This window comes from Cetorhinus maximus, chromosome 5 (genome assembly GCF_964194155.1).
Source record: "Cetorhinus maximus chromosome 5, sCetMax3.hap1.1, whole genome shotgun sequence".
In the NCBI taxonomy this organism is placed as follows: Eukaryota; Metazoa; Chordata; class Chondrichthyes; order Lamniformes; family Cetorhinidae; genus Cetorhinus; species Cetorhinus maximus.
Window position 1 is genome coordinate 139,017,629 of NC_135883.1, and position 23,790 is coordinate 139,041,418.

General features: G+C 40.9%; 1 protein-coding gene across 4 annotated transcripts in view; it reads left to right on the forward strand.

Moving 5' to 3' along the window:
* The window catches only part of sobpa (sine oculis binding protein homolog (Drosophila) a), a 321,657-nt gene that overhangs the window by 282,237 nt on the left and 15,630 nt on the right, over positions 1-23,790 (forward strand). For 2 of the 4 annotated variants that reach the window (XM_078542517.1, XM_078542520.1), the window contains one exon: positions 8,280-12,627. In XM_078542517.1, coding sequence (XP_078398643.1) covers positions 8,280-10,298 — 2,019 coding nt within the window. In that variant the 3' untranslated portion in view covers positions 10,299-12,627. Of the gene's footprint in view, positions 1-8,279; positions 12,628-23,790 lie in introns of those variants that run through there. The other 2 variants (XM_078542519.1, XM_078542518.1) reach the window with 2 other exon arrangements.

Genomic DNA, 23,790 nt, shown 5'->3' on the forward strand with positions numbered 1-23,790 from the left:
TTCTGGGTAACAAAGCAAGACAGGGAAGGAAAATCACTTGGGAAATGTGACCACAATCAAATTAGGTTGAAATTGAAAACCAATAAAGAGGAGCACAAGTTAGAGGTTTTGGGTTAGAAATTTGCTAATTTCATCGGGTTGAAATTGCAGCTGTTCAGGTTTAATTGTTTGGGCGAAATTGTCGAACACACTGTGGACCAGAAGTGGAAGGTGTTTAGAAATGACACGGGCAGGGTGCAGTTTACATATAATCTGATTAAAGTAGAGGGAATATGTTAACTAGGAATAGAGAGGTTAGAACAAAAACACAATTTTAACAAGAGATACATGATAAATATAGAGATAATAATGCAGAAAAAGACAAGAGTTGTAAAAGCTATGAAAAGAAGTTAAAGAGTAGTTTGGAAGGAACAAAGAAAGAAGGCTGTTGGTCAATATAAATGAAATGACAGGAGCTGTTATAAATACAGTAGAAATAAAAAGATAGTCAAAGAGGGGTGGGGCCACTCAAAAGGTAGGCGGTGAATGAATATCAGAGATTTTTAACAATGACTTTGCACCTGATTACACAAGGAGAATGTAGAAGTACCAGTATCATGGAAGAATATTTGAAAGGATACTATGTAAAAAAGCTAATAGAATTAACAAAAAATGCACCTGACCCAGATATTATGCATCCTAGGATGCTGAAGGAGGCTGAAGAAGAGATGACGGAGCCATTGATTACACTTGGAATGGGAATTGTGACAAAAGGCTGGAGGGAGGCAAACATTAGAACCTGTTTTAAGAAAAGGGAAATGAAAAGGCCAGGAAAACACAAGTCAATAAGTTTTACGGTGGTTGTGGATACACTTCTAGAATTCATAATCCAGGATTGATTTATTGCACACTCAGAGGTGTTGTATGAGTTAGTTAGGGATAGACAGCATGGATTTGTAAAGCACAAGTTGTGTTTGATTACGTGAATTGGATTTTTTGAGGAAATCATATAGGCCCGGATTTTGCAGTCAGCATCAAAAGGATGGCATTCACCATTGACCTATAAGAAAGCTGCTGGTAAAGATTTAGCAGGCTTTGTGGCATTGATGTCCCCTATTATGACATAATTTCATTATGGCCAAGCTATTGGAGATCTCTGGTGCCCAGGAGAAGTGAAGTCATCAAGCAGACTGAGGATTGAATAATTCTCACATACAGTGACCAGAAAGTGAAAAGAAGCAATATGAAAGCAAAATACTGTGAATGCTGGAAATCTGAAATAAAAACAGAAAAAGCTGGAAATACACAGCAGATCAGGCAGCATCTGTGGGGAGAGGGAAAAAGAGTTAAGGTTTCAGGTTGATGACCTGTTCTGAAGAAGGGTCGTCAGTAAAGGATAGGAAAAAGCTTCATTCCACAGCACCAACATCTTTTGCTGAGCACTAACATGACATGTTGAAATAAAATTATGAAATTTACAGTGTAGAAGGAGGGAAAACTAAGGGAAAAGGACACTGAAAAGAACAGTACTGTGAATGGTACACACTGCTGCCGCTGTGTATTGGTGGTGGAGGGAGTGAATGTTTGTGGATGGGGTGCCAATCAAGTGGGCTGCTTTGTCCTGGACGGTGTCAAGCTTCTTGAGTCTTGTTGGAGCTGCACTCATCCAGGCAAGTGGGGAGTATTCCATCACACTCCTGACTTGTGCCTTGTAGATGGCGGACAGGCTTTGGGGAGTCAGGAGGTGAGTCACTCACCACAGGATTCCCAGCCTTTGACCTGCTCTTGTAATTACAGTATTTATGTGGCTAGTCCAGTTCAGCTTCTGCTCAATGGTAACCCCCAGGATGTTGATAGTGGGGGATTCAGAGATGGCAATGCCATTGAATGTCAAGGGGCAATGGGTAGACTCTCTCTTGTTGGAGATGGTCATTGCCGGGCACTTGTGTGACATGAATGGTACTTGCCACTTGTCGGCCCAAGCCTGGATATTGTCCAGGTCTTGCTGCATTTGGACATGGACTGCTTCAGTATCTGAGAAGTTGTCTTCTGAGGTTGAGGTTGGAGCAGGATAGAAGGAGGTTTATTCTGAAGCTGTTTGTGCTGTGCCTTCACTGGGAGTACTAAGCTGGGAGAAGTTTCATTCCCCAGCATCAGGGTCCCTTGCTTTGACAATTTAGAGAAAAATATGAGGATTTACATCTCAGGAGGTCATTTAGACCATTGAGCCTGTGTGAGCTCTTCAATTGGATGTAACTGCTCCAATCCCATTTCCTTACATTTTCCCACAAGGTTGCATGTTCTTCCTTTGCATATGCTCATGCATCTCCCTTTGAAATTATGTGAATTGCTTTTGTTATCTCAATAGAAATATTTTTGGGTAAAGCATTCCACATTTTAATTTTTAATAACCTGTTTTTAATAATTTACACCTCTGTCCTTGTAGTAATCAACATGAATCTGTACTCTCAAGTTACAAAGCAGTCTTTCACTATTAATCCTCTCAAACACTTCATGATTTTGGAAACATTGACCAGATCTCTCTGAACTTTCTCTGTTCCAGTTCAAGACTTTCTTCATAACATATCTTCCAACTGCTGATGTCATGAACCTTTGTAAAACACTGATTCAACTTCAACTGGAGTATTGTGTCCAAATCTGGGAACTGTACTTAGGAAGGATGTGAAGGCTTTAGAAAGAAAGGATGTAGAAAAGATTCACAAGAGTGGTTCCAGGGATGAGGGTCTTCAGTTACCTGCATAGTTTGGAGAATCTGGGGTCGTTCCTCTTAGAGAAGTGAAGATTGAGAAGAGATTTGATAAAGGTATTCAAAATCATGAAGAATGTAAGCAGAATAGAGAGAAGAAACTGTTCCCATTGCCAGAAGGTTCAAGGACCAGAGGACATTGATTTAAGGTGAATGGCAAAAGAACCAAAGGCAGCATGAGGGAAACTTTTTTATGCAGCAAGTGCTTAGGATTTGGGATAAACTGCTCGAGGGTGTGGTGGAGGCAGATTCAAAAAGGGAGTTGAATAAGCACCTGAAGGAAAAGAAATTACGGCTATGGGAGAGGATGGGGTGAGTGGGACGAGCTGAGCTGCTCTTGCAAAGAACCAACATGGAAATGTTGGGCCGAATGGCCTCCTTCTGTGCTGTAACCATTCTATAATTCTACTCATTCTCATGATTCTTCACTGAACCCTTTCCATAACTAGTGTTCTTCTTATGATGGGGTATCTAGAGTATACACAGTATCCCAACTGTTACCTAAACAATGTCTTGCATATATTCACCTTCATTTTGCTTTGATATTCAATGTTCCATGTTTAAGGCATGGGATCTTAATTACATTTTTTATGTACCTGTACCCCTACATCCCTGATTCTTCATTATTGTTATGAACCTTCCATTCCTGGAACTGCCTTCCTAACAGCACTGTGGGTGTACCTACACCACATGGACTGCAGCGGTTCAAGAAGGCAGCTCATCACCACCTTCTCAAGGGCAACTAGGGATGGGCAATAAATGCTGGCCTAGCCAGCGATGCCCACATCCCGTGAATGAATGAAAGAAAAGACTCTATTGTACTGATGTGGCATTTCTTTTATATTTCTCACATCAACCTGTGACCTTTGAGTGAGTGTGTCAATAAGTGCCATATTAGGCATTGCTTTGTGTCATGAGCCCCAATATGATCTGCATTGGGTCTGTCTAAACACATTTATTCTTGCCAGCAGACTGAGGAGATTTTCACCCGGCTGTTCCAAGTCAGATTTGGACCCAGGTCCCAGAGTGTTTATCCAATTTCACCAGCCAGTTTTCTAAATTCTGTGATAATTTTGCATTTGACATTGGTGTTGAATAAAAACAGAAAATGCTGGAAGTACTCAGCAGGTCAGGCAGCATCTGCGGAGAGAATCTGAGTTAACATTTCAAATTGATGGCCCTTCATCAGAATTAGAGTAGAATACCTCATCCCCTCTTTCCTACTAAAACTACCTAATTGCAGTTGTAACCTGCTGTCCCTTGGCTGTGCTGAAACTATATAAGTGACAGACAGAGAATGTGGCTTGCTACATTGCCATGTGTGACCTGGTCCAAGGGGTAGTGTAACCATGTGATTGACAGGTACGTGGGGATATGTAAACATATTATTGCCAGCTGCCCGAAGCTGTGCTCAAGATCCCAGCAGATGTGCCAAATGGAGCAAACAAGCTCGAATCAGGAAGCAGCACAGTTCAGGCACAAGTGCCTCTTCTGCATGTGCACACATTAAAGCTGATCTATGGGGACCGTTGGGGCAGCTTAGCAGAAATGGTTTGGGAAGTTTATTGGGGTGTATCTGAGATGCAATCCAATCATAAACCAAGATCAAGCAGACACTGAGGTCATCGTGGACTGCTCATTAAAAACACAGTATGTGTGTAAAGTAGTTGAAACATTATTATTTCCTAACCTTGAAGTGTTTGAATGGGGACTCTGGAGCCCAGAATAGAAAAGCATTTCATTGTGTAGCAGTGACATCATTCACTTTGAGATTGTATGTCAGATGTCAGTCCTTTTACCTAACCTCTTAATCTATGGTACACGGTAGTGAAATACTGGCATAAGAAATTTAATTTACTGTATATTCAGGCAAAAACAAGTTTTTTTTTGTGCAGTTGCAGTCAGTGGCACCATTTGGCTTGGCAGTGGCATCATGTAGATCCTAGATCACCATTTACCTTAATTAACTTTAGAAAAGACTCTAGGAGAAGTTCTCAAATTGCCTACCTGAAGAGGAGATGTTACGCTCTCCAATCCCGCAACGACCACAGAGACTCAGACTTCCTTTTAACCGGTTTTATTCAAGCATATGCAAGAGAGCTGCAGTCATTCCTAAGAATGAAGACCCAGCTCCCAGACTGATTACATTTCACTACTTTTGTACCTTTTTCTTATCACAATACATTTGAGTACATTTGAATACATCCATTTGGTAACCGACACACCAGTTCCATACTAACTCTATCCTATTGAGTACATAAACATGTGATTTTGCTAACCAATTATTCTAAAGAATGTATACATAATTATATTATCCAATCAGAATTAAAACACATATGCAAAGACCTTCGTTCTTACAACTCAAGACTGTTTGTGTTTCATCAAAGCCCCCTCTTTGTCTATTGTTCATCTTCCCATATCTAAGCTAAAACCATCTGCCCTTTCCCTATGTGAGAGGGGAGTACACCTAATCTAATTTATCACTATCTGAACTAATAAATCATATTTTAGAGCAGTGCAACCCCAGGATAAAATGGTATCAGTCACCATTTGCAGCCAAGACCCACCTCCAGCCCTGGAGGCGAAAAACCCAGAAAACATTGAAGAAACTTCTGGATGCTGCAATTGGGAAACTGCAGGCTTTTGTCTGTGTGTATGAGCTCAGGTTGGCTGAATGGCCTTCCTCACTTTTCTGCCTTTAGATCTTTTGCAAAGCCAAGGTCAATCTCCCTACTCCTCCCCACAGGCTGCAGATGAGAACAGTGTGTGTACATGTTGAAAGTGAGCATAAATGAACTTTTACACCCACAAATCCTTTCAGGATTGCACCGCCTAATGGAATACTTTATTTTGTGCAGTTGCACAAGCTTTCGCTTGCAGCAGCCAGCAACCGCAAATATGGGCTTGAGTTTCTGGTGGATAACATGTTCTGGGAATCACTGGTTTGACAAAAGTTAAATCCATTGCTGCAGCACTGGGTAATCCTAGCCATGCAGGCTGGCGTTACTTTATTTATTTGCTGAACTATCTGTGGAGAGCAATGGTTTGCAAAGCATTAAACAATGATAGGAGTCTAAGTGTGAGTTAGACATGCTATCACTCCTTACCTCAAAACCCATGGTTAACGCACTGTGTAACCAACAAGGGGCAGGACCTTTTTTTTCACATTGTGCAGGCAGTGATTGCATTCTTAATTGAATTTTCATAGTTTCAAAGCTCAAAACTTATAAAATTGTGATAATCCTTTGTAGCAACGAGCAATGAAGTTTGCAGGTACAATTATTTATGCTATTCAGTACCCAGAGTTGGCTTTATCATGGGGCAAGACCCCAAGTAGAAGTTGTTGTATCCGGCTGCAGGAAGGAAAGAGGGAACAGCCCCTGTGGAAAGGCCCATCCAGGGTGTTCCTCTACAAGGCAGCAGAAGGGAGCAATTGAGGGCCCTGCTACCGCTCTCCCAACCGCTTCCCCCTCCCGCATTACTCCCATCTGAACTAACAGCAGCAAGGGAGTAAGCCAGGCTGACTTAATGAAATATGAGAACAATTTACACTGAGAAATAATACGTAAATAAAAAAAGATGAATTATGTAATCCAAGCTGCCTAATCATCTCCATTTGGCCATACATATTGATTGGTTTGTCCTGAAAGCTCTATTGAGAAGTGAGCTGGAACGATATGCAATGAAGTATTTCTGTACTGCAAATTCAGCAGGTACTTGTGGAGAGGGACATGTCATGCAGCAGAATTGTGTAACCCCTGAATCCACTCATTTACCTACTTATTCAATATTATTACTTTAGAGCTATTCAGTAGTTTGCATCTGACTGAGGAGATAAATGAGGAAATGGGGACTGAGCAGTACCTTATTCGGGTGTACAAATCATTTTGAATGAAAAAAATACATGTCTCAGCAATCCACAGCTTAAAGGTATACCTGTCCTACTGCAGCCTTCACATTGTAAGGAAGAGCTTCAAAAATTAATAAAATCTCTTTAATAATAAAACCTCTTCAAGCTTGCAATTATGCCATAACTGTGGTACCAATGCAACCTGGTTTCACCTTACAGTGGTGATACAGCGATGGTGTAAGTACAACCTGATTCTTACATCAGAGTCTGACGTGACACTAAGGCAAAGCACAGCAAGGCTCATTGGAAGAGAAAGTCTCACTCCACTTTGCTCTAGAGTCAGGTCAGCTTCTTCTTCTTCTCCTTATTCTTGAGTTTTGTACCAAAGGCAGGTCTGATCCACAGCACTGCCATCCCCACCATGGGTTGGGCAAGGAGGCAGGTCCCAAATCCACTCCAACTGGAAGGGGTATCAAACCGCATGCAGTTGGCACCAATTTGACCCATACCGGCCATCCAGCCAACTGGCCCCATAAGGGGTCCAAATTGCTGCGGCAGTAAACCCTTTACATTCATATTGTAGCCTGGAGCTATAGATAGTGATGATAGGAGTTCCAATTTCTTTCCATCACATGGCTGACCAAGAATCTCTCCTGTTTCAGGTCAGCTATTAACACCTAATTTATTTGGCAGAAGTTTAGCGTTGGGGCGAAGCCAAAATTCCTTGGAATAGGAAGCAAACTTGCTTCCTAAATGCACCCTAAAGATGACACCTGCACAAAGGCACTCTAATACCTTGGCATACCTGGGGTAGGAAGGGGAAAATCAAGCAAAGATCCTGCTCCAACTCACTGCCCAGTGTGTTCTACTGGGAACTGCACCTGTATGGATGTTGCCTCCACGATTTGCCTTCCAAAGCCTGCCAAATATGAAGAATGTCCGCTTCGATTATGTAGCAAAGGATGGCTAATGACATTAAAACTACATAACAACATGCGAGGTTATTGCCTGAGGAATTAAAGAAATACAGAAGACTTGTTGATGTGACAGAGAGTAATTGTGCTTCTGTTAGTGGGAACTGTTGCGATTGGTATTAGAAGATTTCCAGCTTCCCCCTCATCCATCCCTCACCTTATCTCTGTTTGTCAATAGTAAGACATGAAGTTCAGGGAAAGGAAGAGATCAGCTTGGTACAGTTCAGTTACTTGGCCAGTTCAGTTACTCCCTCATCTCTCCATTCCACTCAAAATCCAATACACCAATGTTTCTATCCTTTCTGTAGTCCTATCCTCCCTACAAACAGTGGCCTCAGTTTACCAGTTATTAGACGAACGCAAGAACATCAGCAATAGAGTTGGAAAGTTATAAGCGCCTTGCGACACTTTACTACATTAAAGGTGCTATATCAATGCAAGCTGTTGTTGTTGAAAACAAGCCTTTGTTTCCACCAGTAAAATTTGTCCATGCTCAACTATTTTACGTTAATGTGGTGACTCTGATTTAGATAGGTATAAAATTCACTCTATTTTCAATGAAAAATAGATATAGTCTCTATAAATGATTAAATTAATCCGTGTAGGCAAGAAAATAACATTATCTCCTCTTGAATTATTTACAACAAACTTCATGTTTGTTTTGGAGTGGCTGTATTTTCTAATGTGCTTTCAATTGTTCTAACCACAGGTATGTGACTGGTGCAAGCACATCCGGCACACAAAAGAGTACCTAGACTTTGGAGATGGAGAACGACGGCTTCAATTCTGCAGTGCAAAATGCCTCAATCAGTACAAAATGGACATTTTTTACAAAGAGACACAAGCCAATCTTCCTGCTGGCTTGTGCAATACTGGGCATCCTCCAGTGGAAAATAAGTCTGATAACACAGGCGTGCAACTACTGACTCCAGAGTCTTGGAACATGCCACTGACAGATGCTCGGAGAAAGGCCCCATCTCCCGTGGCACCTTCCTCACAGACTCAAGTCCCCATCCCTTCCGCATCTGCTACTCTGTCCCCATCTGATCCTGCCAGTAACTCTGCTGCCAAAATTCACACTCCAATCTCCAAGGCAGTGGCTGCAAATGAAAGTCCAAATATTGCACCAATTCAGCTTCAACAGCCAGCCAATATTGTGCCTCCAGTGGGTGTCCCTCCAGGTAATCCCTCTATGGTAATGACAAATCGAGGTCCTGTGCCTCTGCCAATATTCATGGAGCAGCAGATGATGCATCAGATTCGTCCGCCATTTATCCGAGGACCTCACACACCAAGCCCTAATAGTCCTCTGTCAAATCACATGATTTCAGGGCTTGGCCCCCCATCAGGTGGTTCCAGAACTATAGGTCCTAACTCTAGCCCCATGCATAGGCCAATGCTCTCGCCACATCTTCATCATCCATCAGCACCCACAGTGCCAGGGAATCATCAAGGGTTACTTCCCTCAGGAGCACCCCTACCTAATGTTTCCTTTCCACCTATTAATATGATGCCAAATGGCCACATGCATATCCCACACCTTTTAAACTTTGGAGTGCCATCACTTGCTCCGTTGGTTCCCCCTCCAACGCTTCTGGTGCCCTATCCTGTCATCGTTCCACTGCCTGTACCGATTCCGATCCCCATTCCAATTCCTCATGTGTTCGACTCCAAGTCTACCAATGGTATTTCCAGCAATGCTGAGAGTCTCATTCCAAGCACATCTAATGATGAAGATGACACTAAAAAGCCAAGTAGTTCATTGACATCAGATAATGGGCAGCAGAGGCCTTCCAAGTCTATTAAAGCCTCACCTAACTGCTCAAGCCATTCTCTGAACCAGCCAGCCATACTTCTTGACACCAGCAGGAGTGAGGTTGTCGATCTAACTGTCAAGCCTAATGGTCCAATTAAAAGTGATTTTTCTTACTCTGACATGGTAGACTTTCCACAAGATGAAGTCATAGACTTGACTATGAGCCATAGAAGCAGACTTAATCACATCGGTCATAGGCCTTTACACCCTTCTGTGAAACTTGAGAATGAAGGCAGAAGTGTTGTAGATTTGACTGTTTCTAGTCCGGATAAACGGAACTGTATTGACTGTAGGGATTTTCCTCATTTGAACCCTATTGAAACAAAGGTGTTATCTTGTAGTGATTCCTCCCACTGCGGCACTATCCAGCTAAATTCAGGAAGCTCAGGCGGTGACTCTGATTTAACACCTTGTAATCTGGTTATGAATGGCACAAAAAGTCTGGATGGTTCTCACTCAGAAGAAAGACCAGAGCAGCAGCAGCAACAACAGCCACAGCAGCAGCAGCTACAACCACAACAGCAGCAGCCACAGCAACAGCAGCAGCAGCCGCAGCAGCAGCAGCAGCAACAGGAGGAGATCGCAGTCAACGAGCTGGAGTCAGTCAAAGAAAACAACTGCACACCAAACTGTCAACTGGAGTTAGAGGCAGGTAAGAAGGCCTCAATTGAATCACCCCTGGGTGGGGTGGACAAGCAGGATGTAAATCATAATCCTGCAGATGAGGACCATGCATATGCCTTGAGAGTAGTACCCAAGACAGGCTGCTTGATTCAGCCTGTGCCAAAAGCGACTGAAAAGACTGCCATAGCACCCTGCATAACCTCAACGCCAGTACTCAACACAGGGCCCGAGGACAGTGAGCCGCCACTGAAACGCAGATGTCTCCGGATTCGAAACCAGAACAAGTAAAGGTTTGTTTTGAAATGCGTTTACAAAAACCTGAAGGCAACACACTTAGAATACAAAAGAAGACACACAGAGTCATATTTGACCATTATAACAATGAGCATTTCAAAAATCATTAATTGTAATATTAAAAAACAATGTTTTAGGTCAATGAACACAGCATTTTTCCTCCAATAAGGTGTTATCCATTCAAATTTGACAGTGGTTTCTGGTGTTAATCAGATTGCTGGTGCTAATATCAAGGGATCCAAAATATATGACTTAAGCAATGACAAAGCTCTTTGATGCTGCACTCTCATGGGTATGCTGATTAATCATAAGTTTGGTGTGGAATTTTCACCTTTCATTTTTAAGCTCCGAATTAAAAAAAACATCCTTTTTTATTCATCTGGTAAAAATGTGATAATTCAGTTGATAGTGAAAAGTAACAAGGAATGATCAAGTATATATTTAGATGTCTTCCGTGATGGCATTTTGACAGGGTAAAAATTGTACACTTAATGAACTCTACATTCAGCTACTTTTATTAGACAGGTTTAAGACTGTTCTGGTTATGAGTGGTTGGGGGAGAAGAAGGAAAATGAGTATTTGTTGTTCTTATGAAGAAGACAGCAATTATCAGTGGCCCTTTGTATTAGTTTTGGTACATTGAGAATTGCAATAATGCTGCTTTAAGAAAGAGTTACTGAATGTTTGTTAATTACTGGATTCAGGTGGGTAACTATGACTTATTGAGAGAGCTTTGATTGAGTTTGCTAGTAATCATAAACATCCAGATTTCTGAAGACATTTTTCCTTATTTAAACAACTGCATCGTTTGGGGCCTGTCTGCCACTAATCTGGATCTAAAACCAGAAAAAAAGAAAACTTTTTGATGATCAGTAGATTGCCACCAATGCAAGGATGCCATAAAATAAAGGTTGCAAATGTTATTGAAGTAGTTACATTTTCTTTTCTACCGACATTCAATTAAAATATAATTTGCCTTCCTTAAAATCCCATCAGAAAAAAAATCAAAGATGCTTTTAATAGTGAAGCATTTGATGGGTGAAACGAGAAAGGGCTCACTTTTAGTTTTTACAGTCAATGTCCTGGATTTTGCGGTCAGTGACGAAGTGACGACGCTCGCTGCTGATTTCAAAGAAGGCTGCCCACAAAGATCTGGTGATGGATTTCCCGGCATTAATTTTATTCCAGCGCCAGCTGTAGGGGATCTCTTGCATCCAGCTATGCAGCCAATCACATTGAAGAATTCTCACAGACAGCAAATCAGGAAGTAAAAAAACACTGATTATCCTTCACTCTTATAATTTTACAGCGAATGAAATAAATATTGGGACATATGCATGGATTAAGTTAGAAGCTGAAATATTATAAGCAAACTTTTAAAAAAATTGTTTTCAAAATCTATAGAATTTTGTATGATAATGGAGGAATTTGACATTTCACAAATATAAAATTAGTTTTACAGGGCCAGAGAGGTTATCATCAATAATTATGACTTAATATGCTGTTTAAAAACCTAGTTAAATCACATTGGCAAGGCATAATTTTTTTTCAAAGGTTTTTACAATGAGGCTAATAGTGTAAAAAGTGGAAGTTCCTGTCAAACCAAGCTGTCCCTAAGGTTTTCAGCTGCGAACGTTTCAACAGTGCACTCAGTGGAAGAGCTTAGAAATGATGACTTTCACTTTTAAATGCGTGTATGTGGACACCAAAAGTTGCTGTCAGTTTTATAGTTGTAATGTTGATAGTTTTGCTGTTATTACAACCACAAAATCTGGGCCAGTAAATTGAATGGCTGAAGGGACCATTTACAAGACAGAAGTGTAGTATAAATGAAAACCTTAAAGTAATTGTGCATTTTTAATTGGTATTCTTGCATATAATTCCATGGAAGATTGTTAGTCTTGAGTGCTTTAACGTTCAGCAATTTTACAATAACAATTTTGCATAAGCAGCTTTTCAGAGCAACACAGCTACCAATATGAAAGTGAATGGCAGGTTCTGGTGCATTGAAGGACTGGCTCTCTGCTTTATGGAGTGGAGGGACATGGACTTGGTTCCGAGGTGAGGAGAAGGAAAGTAGAATGGAAAGTAGAATGAAAATGCAAACTTACCTGCTGTTCAATTTGCAGAATTTTGTGGATTGTGAAGGGACCTTGACAAGAGAAAATTAGTGGGGCCAAGAAGGAGGCTATGAAAAATTACAGGAATAATTTTAGCATTGTGATGACAGGAGTTGCACAAGCTGAGTGCAAGAAAGCTGTTCTGTAGCCCCATACCTGAATAAAATGTACAAGTTGGTAAGTGTGGAATAAAATAAATCTATTACCACATTAGTTGACCTGTTCTTGTGGTACAAATCAGATGGGTTCTGATTGCAAACCTTTCAAGTTCCTTCAAATTCAAACCATTACCAATGTTTTAAGCATAAAATCTAATTGAAGCACACTATTTGAATAAATTACAAAACCATTATCCAAAACATCTATGAATGTGAAGCATTGCAATGTTGTATGCGTTACGTTGTTAAATTTAGTGAAACTTCTACAGAATGGGCTGTAAGTTAGGCTCAGACATTGGTACCATCTACTTCTGAAATTTAAGACTTTAAATCATTTGAATTATCCAACGTCTTTAATTACGTGGCATGAATAACAAAATAATGTAGAAATTCATTGCTTAAAAAATTGTACTCTTCATATGATCAGAAAATTCCACTTCTTTAGATAATTTGAACTAAGAGGAGTAAACTGCAAACCATAGGAGTGTTTCAATCAGTTACAGCTTTAATAATAATAATGGTATTTTGTTCAAGAAATGCATTTACAGCCTGAAAGCTGAATTGTAGTGTAACTTACATCGAAAAATTCATAGATGGGCAAAGTAATCAGGTTAAAAGCATGTAAGCAGGGAGTTGGTGGACGGGATATTAAAAGAAGGGTAATGTAGAATTAAAATCATATTAAAATTACAAACCAATACACCATTCCTACATTACAGTCACTGAAGTACGTAGAAATTTCATCATTTAATTACTTAATTGAGGACCGGAACCATGTAAGGAATAGGGCTGCACTGGTACCTTTCCATTCTGCACCTTGGGGAGTTGTATTTAGTTGAGCTTCTGAGTTGCCTTGATTGTTCTGGGGCGTGGTGGTGATGACCAGTACCTGAAATTGCACAAAGGATTTTCTGAACTTAGTACAAATATTTTTGTTTGTAGACTTTTGAGCCCTGTGGTATGAAGGATGTTGTCACACGACTGGTACTGAGGGCCTAAGGTCAATCTCAGCTTCTGTATTCTTTGGATCTAGACAGTTTGCATATGTTTGAGGCCTAAAGTCAGCAGAAACCTGAGGGCTGAGGGTGGGCTCCGGGATGGGTGGCGGGGTGAGCACCTGCCCTATTTTACGTGCTCCCCCACTCAATCAAAAACACTCCCGGAAGGGGCACATAAAATCCAGCCCATTGTATCTTTGCCTAGATGAAACAAATTATTTTGGAGATGTTCACGTTTACAGGCCTCTTTCTCGGTACTGCACCATCTCTGAAAAAAACAATGAAAGGATCTCAAACTGCTCAGGTAGCTCATGTTGTGATCCCAGCTGATGTTATTACTGGACAAGTCAGGTCCCAAGATAGAACCTGGCTTGATAGATCCTAACGTACAGGCGGCTACAGAACAGAGTCACAGTCTGCTGATGAACTTTTAACAAAAGAATAAAACATTTATTAAGCAAGAACAGATGAACTATATTACAATACTCCTTCATCCACAACTATACCTTTACAGAAATATACAGATTCAGAAGGATAACACAAGTTACAAAATTTACCCTGTACTATAATGTTCACAACAAGTACACAGTCCATATAAACCAATAGGCGACCTGTGGTCGGACACACCACACTCTGAAACCAAGTGACAGGTGCCACCCAAAGCAGATGCTATGGATCTCTCATCAACTCCCCCAGACGTTTGTCACAACGTAAGCCAACCGGCCTCACTGAACTCCATCTTTCTCCGGAAGGTTTCCAATCTCAACGCTCGAAGTACTCATCTTGGAATCTTCTCCCAAACAACGCTTTCACTTGGACGTCTTCAAAAAGGATCCACCTCCAATGGTTTGGACTCTCCTTCTGATGTTCTCCTCCCCTGGGGCTCTACATGCATTCAGGCTTCACTCTCCAAACATGCTCTCAGGTATTCTGCTGTGTCAGGCAGGACACCACTGCGTCACAGGCCTGTAGTAAGAAGTCACCAACCTTTGGCCATCCCTTCAGATCATCTGGCCTCTCAGAAGCCCACTTTGCCTTGATTCTGCTCTCTGCAGCTTTCTCTCTTTAACTTCCTTTGCTGCTTACTTTAACTTCACTGAACAGGATCTGTTCCAGATTCCTGTCCTTGTCCTTTGACTTAACTGTCATCGTGGGACTTTTTCCTGTACCGTTCCCTGGTTTTGGCACTCTCTTCTTTGCTCTTTGGAACCTGCTTCCTGTAGTTCCCTCTCCTCTGCCCAGCTTCCTGCTTCCAACTGAATTCAAATTTCTTTTCTGTTTCTCCCTGTGTCTCTGTGGGCTCTCTGTTGCTAGGCAACAGCACAGTTTTTCCTACTTTGTTTTAACTTCCCTAAACCACTTCAAGGGTTGTAAAACCTCATTAAAGTGCAGGTGCACAAACAGGGCTTCAGACCTGCTGGCCCGACTCTAAAGTGAAACCAAAATCCAGGCTTCACCTTTCTAAACATAAATTGAAAAAATTAATTAAACTTAAACTTTAAGCTATAGCTTCTTCTTACTACACACAAATACACATATAACTTACTTAAAACTATCCCTAATTCCTAACACTTAGAACATACAAACTATCCACCTACTGCTACTGCATACCAAGATATGCGCATTGAGTTAGATGATGAGGGGTATGAATACTGGCGTGATCCTGTTGGGACAAATCACCCATATCTGTGCTGTGTATTCAATGTAATTCTATAAAATTTCAGTATGTCTGGACTTGCAAACTAAATGAGTACATCTCTCCGCAGAGAAACTCTGTAAATGTAAATATCAACAATATGTGAGGAATTTCATTTTTACATTGCTGATTCCACTTCAAATGGTGCCTGATGTTGTGACCTTGCCGATCTGTTGTCTCTGTTTGTTGACCTCTCTCTTCAGCTCTCTCTCAGGTCCCTCTTTTCCCTTATCATTGGGCGTGGCAGCACTATCTATTGTCCACTGTTGTCCATTTCCCATTCCTGAATGGAGAGCAAGCAATGTTGCGAGAGATTAGTATATTGTGATTTTTTAAATATACACTTTGGGACAAAGTAAGTGATAAATGCTGCTGTAATTCTCTTCTCCCCCCACCCCACTTCTTCCAGAAAACATGCACCTTTCAAACGTGCATGACTCCCCAATCCTTTTCTTCTGTATCCACCCTCAAAAGCAAATTTCAATGTAATATTTGCCTTTTTTTTTAAGAACAGATAATGTATTTTAGTATTGCTAAAAAAGAGACATGCTGTCAAATCTTTTTATCTTGCACTCATCAGAACCGATTGCATGAATACCAAATCTCAAAGGGCACAACGATTAATACTTCATGAGAAGAGGGTGCTGATTGGTTGGCACATGGACTCTGATTGGTAAAGGCATTGCCATGGAGGATGCACCAGGGAACAGTTAACTACCAAGCTTTGTTTAAATTCCAACCAGGCAGATAGACTCTAATTTGTCAAAGCATTGCCTTGGTGAATGAACCAGGCTTCAAGGGGATTTGGATAGGCTCAGTGAGTGGGCAGGATCATAGCAGATGTAATATATTGTGGATAAGTGTGAGGTTATCCACTTTAGTAGGAGAACGGAGGTGCAGAGTATTTCTTAAATGTTGAGAGATTGGGAAATGTCGATGTCCAAAGGGAACTTGGGCATTCTTGTTCATAAGTCATTGAAAGCTAACATGTAGGTCCAGCAAGCAATTAGGAAGGCAAATGGTATGTTAGCTTTTATCGCAAGGGGACTTTAGTTCAGGAGTAAAGATGTCCTGCTTCAATTGTATAAAACCTTGCTTAGACCACACCTGGAATATTGTGTACAGTTTTGGGCCCCTTACCTAAAGAAAGATATACTTGCCATAGAGGGAGTACAACAAAGTTTCACCAGACTAATTCCTGGGATGGCAGGACTATCCAGTGAGCGAGATTGAGGAGACTGGGCCTGCATTCTCTAGAGTTTAGAAGAATGAGAGGTGATCTCATTGAAATTCTTAAGGGACTAGGCAGGGTGGATGTGGAAAGGACGTTTCCCCTGGCTGGAAGGAGGAGGAATTTCTTCACTCAGAAGGTGGTAAATCTTTGGAATTCTCTACCCCAGAGGGCTGTGGAAGCTCAGTCATTCAGTATGTTCAAGACAGAGATTGATAAATTTCTAGATATTAATGACATCAAGGGACATGGGGATAGCTCAGGACAATCAGCCACGACCAAGTTGGCGGAGCAGGCTTGAGGGGCTTAATGGCGTACTCCTGCTCCTTTGTTCCTATGTTCCTATCCCACTCCTGTGCTCTTTCCCCATAGCCCTGCAAGTTTTTTTTTTCCTTTTCAAATATATATCTAATTCCCTTTTGAGAGTTACTATTGAAACTACTTCCACCCTTTCAAGGCAATGCATTCAAAGTTATAACAACTCACTAACTAAAATAATTTCTCCCCATTTCCCCTCTTTATTTTTGCAATTATCCTCAATGACATATATCATCTGGTTATTGATCCTTCTGCCAGTGGAAATAGTTTCTCCCTAACTACTTCTTCATAATTTTTAATTCCTCCAGTCAATTTCCCCTTAAACTTCATTGCTCCAAGCAGAAAATTCTCTACTCTATCCATAATAACTGAAGTCCTTCATTTCTGGTACCATTGTAGTAACTGTCCTCTGCACCTTCTCCAAAATAAGAGAGGAAAGTTTATAGGAAAGTATTTTTTTTTCCTTTTGTCTTGTTAAGTAGTTTAGCAAGTGCTAAAAGAGTGTCTCTACAGTATTTGGGAGCAGTGCTGAAGTCACAACATAGCTTGGACATAATAAAAAGCTGAGTTGTGGCGAAATGAATTGGCACAAAAGTAGAAACTGCTTATTTGGAGGAAATTTTAGCAATAGAGGAGAGGAAGAGATTCCATTGTTTGCACTTTTACAGATTAACATTTAACAAAGAGGTATTTACTCTAGGAGTCTGGAACTGAATCTTGGATGTCAATCATCTGTCATTTGAATGAGAAGCAAAGCCGTTCCCTCACTTTTCTTTCCTTGGCCCATACTCATGCACTTCCTCCCACACCATCACAAACCATTCTGTTTCACTCTTTCCATATCCCTGGGTGCTGGAAGCCTTGCAGTCCTATACAAGCAGCACATGTTAAGTGTCTTACGCGATGGGAGGAATTATGCATGGCTGACCAGAGCCATGGGATATAGGCTGCATTCTCAGTAAATGTTGGGAATGCCAACCACTGTCATGGCTAATTTTTTTTTTTCTGTTGTGTATTTACTCTTAGCATTAAGAGTGCTAAAAGGAGTTTTTGTCCACCATACAAAATATTTGAAGAGAAAGAAAATTAAAGGGCTATAATGAAAGAGCAGGGGAGTGGGATTAATTCGATAACTCTACCAAAGAGACAACATAAGGATGGTGGGTGGACTGAGGCAAGAATTGAACTGAGGTTGTGTCACCTACCTTTCTTCCATCATCAGTTCTCAAACGAAAGTGTTTACACATGCAGTACAGAAGTATTAGAATCAAGAGATCACAGAATCTAACAGCGCAGAAGGAGGCCATTCGGCCCATCATGTCTGCACCGGCTCTCCAAATGAGACTTATGACCGAGTACCGTTACCCTGCCTTTCCCCCCGTACCCCTGCATATTGTTTCTATTCAAATAATCATCTAATGCCCTCTTGAATGCCTCAATCGAACCTTGTTCCACCATACTTCCAGGCAGTGCATTCCAGACCCAAACCACTCGTCGTCACACGTCACATTTGCTTGTTCTGCAAATCACTTTAAATCTGTGCCCTCTCATTCTTGATCTTTTTACAAGTGGGAACAGCTTCTCCCTACCTACTCTGTCCACCCCCCTCATGATTTTGAACATCTCTATCAAATCTCCGCTCAGCTGCCTTCTCTCCAAGGAAAACAGCCCCAACCTCTCCAATCTATCCTCATAGCTGAAGTTTCCCATCCCTGGAACCACTCTTGTAAACCTCTTCTGCACTCTCTCCAATGTGTTCACATCCTTCCTATAATATGGTGCCCAGAACTGTACACAATATTCCAGTTGAAGTCTAATGAGTGTCTTATATAAATTCAGCATAACCTCCCTGCTCTTGTACTCCATGCCCCTATTAGTAAAGCCCAGGATACTATATGTTTTATTAACTGCTCTCTCCACCTGTCCTGCCACCTTCAATGATCTATGCATATATAGACCCAAGTGATTCTGCTTCTGCATCCCCTTCAAAATTTCACCCCTTATTTTATATTGTCTGTCCATGTTCTTCCTACCAAAATGCATCACTTCACCCTTCTCCGCATTGAATTCATCTGTCACATATCTGCCCACTCCATCAACTTGTCCATGTCCTCTTGAAGTTCCACACCATCGTCTTCGCAGTTCACAACATTCCCTAGCTTCATATCATCCGCAAACTTTGAAATTGTCCTCTGCACAGCAAGATCTAGATCATTAATATATATCAGGAAAAGCAAGGATCTCAATACCAACCCCTGGGGAACTCCACTAAAAACCTTCCTCCAGCCCAAAAAATATCCATTGATCATTACTCTCTGCTTCCTATTTTTCAGCCAATTTTGTATCCACGTTGCTACTGTCCCTTTTATTCCACGAGCAATAACTTTTCTCACAAGCCTGTTGTGTGGCACTGTATCAAATGCCTTTTAAAAGTCCATGTACACCACATCAATAGCATTACCCTCATCGACCTTTTCTGTTACCTCTTCAAAAAACGCAATTTCCCCTTTAGAAATCCATGCTGGCTGTTCCTTATCAACCCATATTTTTCCATGTGAGTACTAATTCTATGCCGAATAATTGTTTCTAGAATCTTGCCCACCACTGAAGTTAAACTGACTGGTCTGTAATTGCTGGGCTTATCTTTACAACCTTTTTTGGACAAGAGCGTAATGTTTGGAATTCTCCAGTCCTCGGGCATCACCCCTGAGTCTAGAGAAGACTGTAAGATTATGCAGTGCCCCTGCAATTTCTGCCCTCGCTTTCTTCAATATCCTTGGATGCATCTCATTCAATATCAGTACCTTGTCAACTTTAAGTACACAGTCTATTCAACACTTCCTCGTTATCAACTCTGAACCCTTCTAGTGACAGAGTTTCATCATCTGTCACCATGGCCTGGGTAGCATCTACCTCCTTGGTAAAGGTGGATGCAAAGTATTCATTTAATACCTCAGCCATGGCCCCTTTGTCCATGTGTAAATTCCCTTTTAGGTCCCTAATCGGCCCTATTCCTCCTTTTACCACCTTTTTACTATTTAAATGCCTATAGAAGACTTTGGGATACCCCTTTATGTTGGCTGTCAGTCTTTTCTCATAATCCCTCTTTGTTTCTCGAATATGCTTTTTCACCTCCCCTCTGAACATTCTGTATTCCTCTTGGTTCTCAATTGTATTTTCTACCTGACATCTGTCATAAGCACACTTTCTCTTCTTTATCGTAATATCAATCTCCTTTTTTCATCCAGAGAACTCTGGATTTGTTTGTCCTACCTTTCCCTTTTGATGGAATATACCTTGACTGTGTCCAAACCAATTCTTTTTTGATGGTAGCCCATTATTCAGCTGGCTTTTCCTGCTAATCTTTCATTCCAGTCTATCTGGCCCAGCTCCGTTCTTGCCCCATCGAAGTCGGCTCTTGTCCAGTTAATTATTTTTACTCTGAATTGCCTATCGTCCTTTTCTATCATCATCCTAAAACATACAATACAAAGATCAGTGTCTCCTAAATGTTCCCCCTTTGACACTTGATCTACTTGGCCCACCTCATTTCCAAGAACCAGATCTAACAGTGCATCTTTTCTTGTTGTATTGGATACACACTGCTGTAGAAAATTCTCCTGAACTCAATCTAGGAACTTTTTCCTCTCTCTACCCTTTACACTACCATTGTCCCAGTCTACATTCGGGTAATTAAATTCCCCCATTATAACTACTCTATAATGACTGCAACTCTCTATAATTTCCCTGCAGATTTGTTCTTCTATGTTCTTCTCATGAGTTGGCGGCCTATAGACTACGCTGAGCAAAGTAATTGCACACCTTTTGTTCCTTAGCTGTAGCTAAATTGATTTTGTCCTTGAACCCTGAGGGACATCCTCTTTCTCCAGCACTGCAATGCTCTCCTTAACCAATACCGCCGCCCCTTCTCCTTTCCTTCCTTTCCTATCTCTTCTAAACACTTTGTACCTGGGAATATTCAACAGCCAGTTCTGCCCTCCCTTGAGCCAGGTCTCTGTTATCGCCACAACATCATATTTCTAAATGGCAATCTGCTCTTGTATCTCCCCAATCTTATTTACTATACTCCATGCATTCACAATCATGCATAGTAACCCTGATTTAGATTTTGTTACTTTCTTCCTCACCCTGACTTTACCTATTAACTTACTATTCTCTATACTAGTGCAATCTGTCCCTCCCAGTATTTTGTGCACCCTGGTATTCCTCTCTAATATTTTTTCTTGGTTCCACAGCACTTAGACATTACTGTGCAGAACCCAGGTCTCCAAGAAATTGCGAAGAGAATTTTCTTTTTCAGAATCTATATAATAAATGGCTTAAGACAATTTTTCCTCCACCCTCGCTTCACAGCCCATCATCTAATTCCACTGCTTACTATTACAGTAACTTGCATTAAGCAGGCAGGTTTGGTGTCTCCTGCGGTTTCACTGTATGTGTAACATTATCTGCAATTGCTATTTTGCACTTTCCACTGACTAAATGTGATTTTTGTGTCTACTGTTAACCAGTATTTCACTGTTTTAGTGAGTGGCTTTATTGCTGAGTGAAGTGAGATTGAACGATCTTCTTATATTGCACAGTAACGCACTGAAGGATGTTGCATTTGGTCGAACTAATCTATGCTGGTGTTTATACTCCTTATGAGCCTCCTCCCAGCTTATGCCCTTGCACCCTATCACTATTTCCTTCTATTCCTTACACCCTTAGGTAGTTATCAAGCCTTCCCTTTAATGCATCTATGCTACCGTCAGTCTTTCTTAATAAGTATAACCTCACAGCTGTGATATCATCTTTGGAAATCAGCTTGCACTTTCTCCAGTGCCTCTTTGTCTTTTTTGTAATATGGAGACCTGGATTCTACACAGTAATATCTAAGTGCTGTGGAATCCAATACATTTAAATGGCAAAACAGGCTATGCACTGTCAGTCGCTACTGAACCAGAACTGTGCATGCACAGCATTGCACGTGTGTCGTTATTTCAAAGTCTCAATTTGTGGCCAATCAGCTATGGCAATTTTGACATTTCCTGCTGCATGGAGCAATGAAGCAAAGGATCTTGAAGAAAATGCATTACCAGCAGCCTATCAAAACTCAATAGAACAATATAACATGGCCACAGACCCACCCACCCACCTACCTCCCCAACACGCAAGTCCATAAAGGTTACAACTCAAACAGGTCATATGACCCACCCACTTTCAGTGTTTACATATCACTCGAGCAAATAATCAGAATCACCCTGTTCTCATTTCACTTCACTCTTTTTTCCTTTATCCGTCTGTCCAATCTAATCCTGAATGTTTACATAATTTCTGTGACTAACCTTGGAAGGTAATTCTACATCAATTCTCTGCATGGAGAAGTTTCTCCTGCCCTCTGTTTTAAATCTCTGATGTTTGAACTTGTATCTATCGCTCCTCATTCTTGATCTGACAGCAACTGGAAACAATCTGCTTCTATCCACCCTGCCTGATCCTTTCACCAAGATATTGATGTATTTGTTGAAGTGGCTGGAAAATGTATGGTCATATTAAGGAGTTTTAAAGATCCTCAAAGCAAGGTGATGCAATGCTCTCCAGCTCAACTTTTCCCATTGAAAAATATTCCATGCTCCAACACACTTCTGTATAACAATCCCTCCTAACTTCTCTCTCACTTTTAGCAACAATTTAAAATCGATAACCCCTAACCAGAGAAAAGTAATTTCCCTATTTACTCTCATTAAAAGTCCTCATTATTTAAAGATCTCTCGTAAATATTCTCAGTCTTAGCTGTTTCAGTGGATATATTCAGTGCCCAAGCCTCTCTTCCTAACAGTAGTTTTCTGTTTCTGCTGTCACCTTGGTGAATTTGTGCTGTACACATTTTGTGGGTTTGACGCTCATTCAATATTGGGGCACCCAAAACTACACACTCAGTTTGACCTAACTAGTGTTTTGTACAAACTTCTTATTACCTCTTCACTTTACTTTTAAGGCTCTCTGCCTTACTTATAAAACCCAAAATGTTGTTGACCTTTTTCCAGTTCCAGTTATCTGCACTTATACCTCGGGAAAACACATATTTAAACCTCTAAGTTTCTCTGTTCATCCACACTTTTCAACATTTTTCCATTGTTTGTTTCTCCCCCCCAAAACCCATTACCTTGCGCTCTTAGCCACATGGAATTGCATGACCACCTGTATGCCCACTCTGCTAACCAGCCTTCAGCGATTCTTTTACAAGTCGTCTTCAGTGATAACCAAATCCCTACTTTTGTGCCATCAGCAAATTTTGATTGTGCTCCCAATGCCTAAATCATAATCATCTATTTCTCCCATCTCTGTATGCCAACAATAATCTAAAATTAAATATAGAAGATAGTTTTGAAATACCAAAACTGCCCATACATGGATAACAACTTAGTGTATATGGACTCCCTGCTAGATATATGGAAATTGTGTACTCAGTTAACAAGTATTGTGATTCAGTGCAGTACAAATCTGACGTGTTTATTGTTTGAAGTAGCATTACATGTCCGTTTGTCCCAGTTGAATTCATTAGCATATAATTACTCTCCCGGGTAGCGGCAAGATAGTTATAATTGTAATTGCGCTGATCCCTTGACACATTTTTCTTGTGATACTTGTTAATATTTATGATATGCATTTTTTAAAAATTCAAATTTGAGAAATAATTTAGCAAAAGCAGCAACCTGGGTATGCCAACCATAATAGGTGAATGTGATTACCATTTTAATGCACTTTTACAGAAAGAGCTTGAATTTAAATAGTACCTTTTATGATTACTCTTGGCACCTCTTGTAGGGGAATCAGTTGCCAATTTGTGCACAGCAAGATCCCACAAACATTATAGAGGGCGCAGAAAGGATTCACGAGAATGGCGGCAGGGATGAGGAACCTCAGTTATGAAGATAGATCGGAGAAGTTAGAACTGTTTT